The following is an 8,274-nucleotide window of genomic DNA, read 5'->3' as shown; positions in this document are numbered from 1 at the left end:
CAAGAGTCCGTCAGTTCCACTTTCATGGTCACAGACAATCCTGGCTTTACATGATGCAAACAACAGATGCTGTTTATGGAAGGATACCTGGTTTACTTGTAACTTTATGATACAATTATTGCAGAGTGATATTGACTTGCAGAGACATAATTTATTAAGCTTGTAATTATATTTGAAGAGGTCAAATGTATTATTTTGGTATTTCCAATGCTCAGACAATGTGTATTTTTGTAAATGTATTTTGCCCAAAAGTGATTTGTTTCTTCACCACTTTTAATTAGGCTGATGTGTGTTGAAGTAAATGTGCAGCAAAAAGTAGTTTTAACTGCATGTGAGGATGGATTCAGACAACTGGTGTGGGCCTCTGTATTCATTTGTACAATAACTAACAGTGTTGTAGCATTGTGAAACTTTTGTATAATCTTGAGTAAATTGACAACTGGTGAATGAAGTATCTGTGTAAACAAAATAGGCTGTTTGTGTAATTATGCATGTACATATTTTTGTTGTTAATCAACTTCGCCTGTCAAAATGTTATTTTTTTCAGGACTTGTCTTTTTTGTAATTACATAGCAATGCTAGAAACCTTGCACAATTAATTGTTTAATTTAATTCAGAATTAATTTCTTTTTTTTAGATCCGGAGGCAGGGATGAATGTGGAGTTGTCCAGTGCCATAGTTTTAACCATCCAGAAAAGTATTGTTTTGTCAAACTGAATTGGGGGGGGGGTTGTTAGTGTAATTGCTTCAGTTTGTGAATTTCTGGGTGTTGACTGACTGGCACCTCTGTAGTCGGTACAGGAATAGATTAGTATGAAGTGTAATGTTGGGATGGTGGACAGTCTACATGCAAAGAACACAGAGTCTCCAGTTCAGTCTATAAAATGTATATGTTGCTTAACACACAGCCTCTATGTATTATGCATAAATGCATGTCTTTTCCTAAGGCAAGTTTAATAACATATGTTCCTTTTAATTTATGTAGGATGAGATGCATACAATTTAATAGAGATTTACAAGTGAATTTCCATCTCACAGAAAATGCAATCTCACAGTATCTAAATTTATTTAGTGCAATAGAGATGCTTTATATATATTGCATAAGAGTAAACCTTTTGATCTGTAACTTTACTTATTTCTGCCCAAGTTCATTATTTTAATTGATATTTAGAAAATATAAATATTCTATAATTTCAGTAATGTTCTATAATTTTATATAACATTAGTTTGTGTTAGCTCGTTATAGTAAAAAAAAAAACATATTGGTACTAAGTGCTTCTGAATATCACCAGTTACCAAAACATACTTTATTTTGCTCTATATTATATTGCTATAGGACAAATCAAAACACTGACCTCTAAAACTGTAATAATTTGCTTTATATTGGATGCAAGACATTTAAAACTTATTTAAATGCTGTAGATTTATCAAAATCTATCCATCCATCCATTTTGCCTAACTTCCAACCGCTCCTACTGAACAGGATTGCGGGCTCTTACCAAATTTATAATTGAAAATACGGGTTAGAAGATCTAACTTAATGAAAGTTTGAAATAATTTAATGAAATATAGTACCACAAAGTTTACATCCCTGTTTACTGCTTGATGTTTATGTCCATCTCTGGGTTGGGACTGGTTTGCTGATCGTGATGGCTAACCCTTTCATTTTTGCCAATAAATATCAAATTGATAATGACCTATAAATTGGCAGATATCTCTCACACACATAGATGTATAAATAAATTATAATACATTATATTAAATACCTCTGTGTAACGTTTTCCTTTAAAACTTGAAGTGCAGCTGCATTCCATATTAGGAAGTATGGTATGTACTTGCTCAAACAGCCCCTCACAGCCCCTCACAGCCCCTCCCCCTTCTTGCAGTGGAGAATTTCTCAGATGTAACTTTGTACAGTATGTCCACTTTACCTAGTCTATGAATTTCTGGGTGCCTTAGAAGTTGTATTTTTCATGTCTGTCGATGAGATTCAGTATTTATACTTGTGGATGAGAAGCTGCTTTGAATAAACCATGTAATTAATTTGAACGCCTTGGCTTTTGTTTGGTGAATTCTGCATGTTGCGCTCTGAGTCACGCTGTGATACTTTCGTATGTCACAGGTCCTTTTGGTTGGTTGTACAGTCAGGGCTCAAGGCAGTTATTCAAAGAACTTGGCTACATGTAAAGCTTAGTCATCATCAAAAGTATATTTAAGTTTCATAGAAACTAGTGAATTCAGCAAAAGTTTCCTGGCCCTCCTGGACTCTGATGAATGTTACCAACACGTAACGGGACCAACGCATGTTCACAGTCATACATTAGACTTGATTATCACTCATGGAGTTTATGTTCATTATGAATCTGTCTGTACATTGAATAAATCCTTCTACAGCTATTTTTTAATCACCTTTGTGATTGAGTCACCCTCTTTGACTATGGCAGAGAAGCTTATTAGGACTCGTCACCTAAATGATAGAAATTCCTTACGATTTATTAATGCAGTAAATAATGTGAACTTCATTACTAGTAGATGTCAGTGAAGTCACCCATGACTTCAGTACAGTGGTTAGTCAGTTTTTAGACAAAATAGCACCTTTTATTCAAAATGAAATGGTGAAAACCACCAGGTTCTGTGGTTTAATGATCACACACGCTCTTCGAAGCAGGAGTGCCACAGATTGGAGCAGAAATGGAAATCCACAGGCTTAGAAGTGCTCAAGTTGGGATGGTCCGACAAGCAATACCAGAAAACCCTTTATAAGGCACATCAGCCCATTATTCTAACCTTATAGAAATAACCTTCACTTCCACATCTTAGATACAAACACCTCATTCAGATCACACGTGGATGCAGTATCGAAGGCGTGCTTCCTACAGCTACGCAACATTGCCAAATTGTGATGATTTCTTACTATTCAAGACACTGAGAAATTGATACATGCTTTTGTATACAGTAGGTTAGACCACTGCAATGCTCCTATCTGGAAGCCCACACTGCACATTAAACACCTTGCAGTGGATTCGAAATGCAGCAGCTGGAATTGTCACCAGGAGCAGGAAGTTCTCGACCCCCAGAGGGTTTTTTTTTCTCCTTACTTGGGGTTATTGGTTCCTCTCCTCCGTTGTCATCTGGTTTTCTTTTTTTCATTTCTTTGTCTTTCCTTTTCCCTGTTACCCTCTCTTAATGATGCTGAACTGTATCACAACGCCCATGAACGGCTCTTGTGAAAGGCGCTATATAAAAATAAATTGAACTGAATCACTTGTTGAGAGCAGGGTTGACTACAGAAAGGAGAAATGAGGCATTAAAATCCATCGCTGCCAATGGCAGGGTGCTTAAGGCACACGGTGACTGACAAGAGCATGATTGCTTGGATAGATTAGTAATTCTAATCAAGCGGATCATGGACTGATCTGGGGATCCCAAATTGCTGTCAAAATAGGTGTAAGTCCTCACCCCCTCCTATTTCATCTTAATATGTGATTAAAGTGTTTAGGTTGCAACGGGATCTGGATTTAATTAGCGACTGGGCTGATGCCTGGCAGATGAAATTTAACATAGATAAATGTAAGGTAATCCATGCCGGGAGCAGAAATATAAAGTACAGATATTTTATGGGTTCCACTGAAATAAAGGTAGCTGATTATGAGAAAGACCTCGAGTGTATGTTGATGCTTCCATGTCCCACTCTCGCCAGTGTGGGGAAGCAATAAAAAGCCTTGTGCACAATTATCCTGACGTCCTTGTCGGGGATGCATCAGGATGCATTAGCGTTTACATTACAAAAGATATGTGGTCAAATGCATGCCAGACCACCAGGCCAACTGGTTTGAGTGATCAGATCACAATGCGTCATTTACCCTTGTATTTAGTGCTGTCTTCTTGTGATCCCATCACCCAAGACGCATTTTAAATCCTGAGAGAGCAGCTACAAAGCCCAGAACTGGCCAAATCAACCTCAGAGCAAAAACACCGTGAGGCTCAATCTCCAGACTGATTCCGATTAAAGATCCATGGCTTCCATGTGTTTGCACTCACACGCTGCTACAGCATCAGGATTTACCATGATGTCCACATAACGATGTACACAAAGGATCACTGCTTCGTCTATTCTGGCTTTCATTCCAACCCATGCAGTTTCTGGGCTGACCTGGTGCAATTATTCATACCTCTGAGTAAATACATTTTTACACTGCTCAAAAAATGTAAAGGAACACTTTGAAAACACATCAGATGTCAATGGAAAAATATCATGCTGGATATCTATACTAATATAGACTGGGTAATGCGTTAGGAACGAAAGGATGCCACATCGTTTGATGGAAATGAAAATTATGAACCTACAGAGGGCTGAATTCAAAGTCACCCCGTATATCAAAGTGAAAAGATGATGCGCCAATCTATCCATTTTGCTGAAATTCAACTCAAAATCATACTCGGTAGTTTTTATGGCCCCCACATGCTTACTATGGCCCTGTCCAGCTCTCCTAGAGTAACTGTCAGTCTCCTGGAATCTCCTCCATGCCCTTGAGACTGTGCTAGGACACAGAGCAAACCTTCTGGCAATGGCACATATTGATGCACCATCCTGGAGGAGTTGAACTACCTGTGCAACTTCTGGAGGGTCCAAGTATCACCTCATGCTACCAGTAGTGACACTGGCTGTAGCCAAATGCAAAACTAGTGAAAAAACAGCCAGAAAAGATGAGGAGGGAAAAATGTCAGTGGCCTCCACCTATTAAACCATTACTAACATATTAAGTATTTTCAAGTATAATCAATTAAACACAAAAGGAATACATCATGAAACTGGAAAGAAACATGTTGAAATTTTTCATTTTTATTACTAACTAATTTAATTACCCGTAGTGGGTCTGCACAGGAAATGGCAATACAGTATCTCAGATACATCAAAGAGTGAAGCCCAGCTCACACTGAAAGGCAAATGTTCAAACAGGCCAATTTCAGTGCCCATGGGGCTGGACTCAGCCCTGCTCTGTTCTTCCCCATGATTCAGAATAATATGATGCTGCACAAATGGAACATTTTACATCTCTTTGGAGGCCGGACAGCAGGAAGAGAGTCACTCCTAAAGGTCAAACTGTCTGCTCCAGTCTTGCCAGGTTCAGTTTTCCAGATTCTTGGGTCCCTCTCTAATCCTCTTCCTCATCCTCTCCGCATGAGCCTTGTTCTGCTCCCTCTTCGCCTGGTACTGTGGGACAAGACAAAACCAGGCGACAGGCAGCATTAAAAGGCTTTCACCGCTCTTTAAATCCACCTAAATCTACCATGTGAGCTTTGTCAGCACTCTGGGCGAGAATGTTCACCTCATTAATAATATTTCTTTGTGGTTTTAAAACGTCAGACTCATTGAAACTATTTCCTAAAAAAGAACATTTTAAAAGCTGTCACTCACCTCCTTCTTCAAGCACGCACGCATAGCCCGGTCAAAATCATTGCAAGTGCCGAAAAACCTGAGGAAGTTATGCTGTGAATTGAAATAAAAATCAGACACCTAGCTGGAAAAGGTGAAAATGCTTTCAGTTATGCTCAAAGACCTTCATTGGTGAAAGGCCTCAAAATTGACTGTATGGCTTGTATATGCTGTAATTACTACCTATTATTGAGGTCATTAATTAGTCAGCTAGGCTGTTCAATCAATTTTGATCACCCTCAGTTGTCAGGATAGTGTATGTCCCTCCAACTCACTTGAACCCGCCCAGTGCAAGGTACTATAAAAGACGAGCTAGACCCAAAGGGGAATCAGTAGAGTAACTAGCTCAACATCTAGTTTCTCACTCAGTGCTTCTTACACAAAACAACTTATTGTATCATTTTTAGCTATTCTGATTAAGTACCGCAGTTGGGATGATGTTGGTAAGTAGCATGATGCTTACATTTAATTGTCACCAAAAAGACATTTGGCCATTCCATTAATTCTGTTCTCACCCATCCATTTTCTATACATGCTTGTCCTATGCAGGGTCTGGAGCCAATCTTAGAAGGGAGGGAATAACCTAGGACAGGGTGCCAACCTATCTCAGGGCTCACACATACACATACACACACACGCCATTCACCTTTGTGTCTTTTTAGACCATACACGCAGAGTCAGGCAGAGACTGAAACTCTGCTTCCAAAGGTATGAGACAGCAGTTCTATCCATGGCACCGTTACGTCTATAATTAATTCTGCATGCTTACATATGACGTAAGAGATACTCACAGGCATACTTTTAGCATACGATAGTGCACTTTGACATTTTATTAACTGGTCCGAAAGCAGGTGTTAACACTAAATTTTAGTGGACCGAATCTGTAATGTTACAATGGGTTATAATAATTTATGTTTTTACTACGAGTTCAGGTATGGTCTACAAAACTGCTTCGTTCTAACTCATCTTCTAACTCAATGTTTCCCAATCCGATCCTCCGGGACCACAGTCATGCCACGTTTTTGCTCCCTCCGAGCTCCATGCCAGACTGTCTGTGGGTCCCCAAGAACCAAATTGGGAAACAATTATAGAGGGGTCTGGAGCCTATCACAAGAAAGAATAGGACAGGCAGCAGTACACCTTAAATCTTTTGCCGATCAAGCATATGCACACAATCATGTTCTATGACCAATTCAGAGACACTGATTAGCCTAATTGCGTGTTTTTGGCATGTGGGCAGGAACCAGACTAGCCATGCGAATCCCACACAAACTAGAGAGAGTTATGTTTTTTAGATGATACATCTGCTGAAATAATGAAACAATCCAGAATATCCCCCCCTCTTTTTCTTAAGTAACTGATTTTATCCCAAAATTTTACAAGTACAGTCTGAATTCATGTTACTTTCAAGTGACTTTGTCACAATATCATTTGGTCTGATTCCTAGCTTACCTCCTTGTGGCACTGTTTCAGCTGTGCGATCAGCTCATTGCACTCGTCCGTGTGCAGATGAGGAGACAAGTCTGGGTGCATTTTCAGGTAAGGGCTCTAATAACGAAAAACAAACAAGACATGATGCGTGTGTAAAAACAGCGATATACCCCGGGTCGGTCCCATCATGTGAACGCATGCAGATACTTATAGACAAAGTGGGAAAAAAATCTACATAAAATATCACGGGGGGCAACAATAAACTATGGATAGAAGGTGCATGAGTTTCCACCAAGAACATGTATGAAGACCACCAGAACGCAATGACCGAAATTCTACCCAGAAGCCGCTATTATCCGGCCGTACACTACCGTAATCACAATGGCGGTCGGTCTGTGCTGCTGTAACAACGTAGTCCATATGGCACAAAATATAGAGAATCTCTTTCCCGAGTGATTTTGTAAATGCAGAGAATGACATTCTGTTGGTGGTATTTGGCGATGTGGGGTAGGACTCCGTACATGTGATTGGAAGGTCACCGGTTTAAATCCATGGCCAGCAGAGTGAGTCCAGCCCTTGAGAAAAGCCTTTACCCTCAATGGCACCAGGGACTAACTGACCCCACTTTCTTAAGTGGCTTTGCTAAAAAGCCTCTGCTAAATAAATCTGAAATATATAAATATATGTGTAATGGCCCAGACACGCGCGGTTGCACTTGATTATGGTGACAGCTGCTATATCGCACTTTACCTTGCATTTTCCACTACAGTGGTCCAGGCTTGCAGAACACGTTTACAACCTTGACTGCATTTATTCACTACTCCGTTAGCAAAAAGGAGCGATATTAAACGGTGTACTTAGAAATGTGATTACAAGGACACAAACATATTGGGAGAGCTCTTGTCATCCATTCACTTGGTCGATAGTGTTTAATGTTTATAACAAATTATATAAAGCTTCTATACGCGAAGGTGCATTTTACACAGCTGTTTAAGTGGGTTCGTACATATAACTTAAAACTACCAGAGTATACTCAAAACGCAGCACATGTAACGGAATCTGATAAACTGTAACTTACCAAATAAATAACGGAACGATCGTGGCAGTTTACGGTTCACAAAATGACATGCCACCGGTCAGGACACCCCCCTGCCCTTTTCCCTGCGAACGGAAAACGCGTCAAAATCCAAAGCAGTGCTGTGCAACCACTCCCTCTCTATCACGAATGCACCAAAACCTTAAAATCAGTCAGTCTGATTTTCCTAGATGGTCAATATGCAGACAGCGATGCACTATTTTGCCGTACCTCTATATCCAGTTAGCTAAAGTGTGACCGTATGGAACAGACGGAAGTACAGGGTGACGTAAGTTGACAGACTTTCACAGGCAGCCTTACAAGAGGCTGC

General features: G+C 39.8%; 1 protein-coding gene across 3 annotated transcripts; it reads right to left on the bottom strand.

Moving 5' to 3' along the window:
* Nucleotides 1-4,825: 4,825 nt before the first annotated feature.
* Nucleotides 4,826-8,274, bottom strand: cmc2 (C-x(9)-C motif containing 2). Of its 3 annotated transcripts, XM_023810657.2 has the most exons (5): nt 8,175-8,274; nt 7,947-8,029; nt 6,890-6,985; nt 5,420-5,491; nt 4,826-5,215 (listed from the first exon to the last, which is right to left on the bottom strand). In XM_023810657.2, the coding sequence occupies exons 3-5, from the start codon at nt 6,968-6,970 to the stop codon at nt 5,129-5,131; spliced, it is 240 nt and encodes a 79-aa protein (XP_023666425.1). In that variant the 5' UTR covers nt 6,971-6,985; nt 7,947-8,029; nt 8,175-8,274; the 3' UTR covers nt 4,826-5,128. The 3 variants fall into 3 exon arrangements, with proteins under 3 accessions (XP_023666425.1, XP_023666445.1, XP_023666435.1); XM_023810677.2 differs by lacking the exon at nt 7,947-8,029; XM_023810667.2 differs by having other exon boundaries at nt 7,947-8,230.

The sequence above is a fragment of the Paramormyrops kingsleyae genome, chromosome 11 (assembly GCF_048594095.1).
Source record: "Paramormyrops kingsleyae isolate MSU_618 chromosome 11, PKINGS_0.4, whole genome shotgun sequence".
Lineage (NCBI taxonomy): Eukaryota > Metazoa > Chordata > Actinopteri > Osteoglossiformes > Mormyridae > Paramormyrops > Paramormyrops kingsleyae.
The sequence above is the reverse complement of the archived record's forward strand: the minus strand, read 5'-3'. Positions and strand labels throughout refer to the sequence as shown.

Excerpts from the sequence above, each read along its gene's own strand:
- cmc2 (XM_023810657.2), bottom strand. The coding sequence starts at position 6,970 with ATGCACCCAGACTTGTCTCCTCATCTGCACACGGACGAGTGCAATGAG. Across the intron at positions 5,492-6,889 it reads TGAAACAGTGCCACAAGGAG|CATAACTTCCTCAGGTTTTT; the intron begins GTAAGCTAGGAA and ends TTCAATTCACAG. Across the intron at positions 5,216-5,419 it reads GTGCGTGCTTGAAGAAGGAG|TACCAGGCGAAGAGGGAGCA; the intron begins GTGAGTGACAGC and ends CTTGTCCCACAG.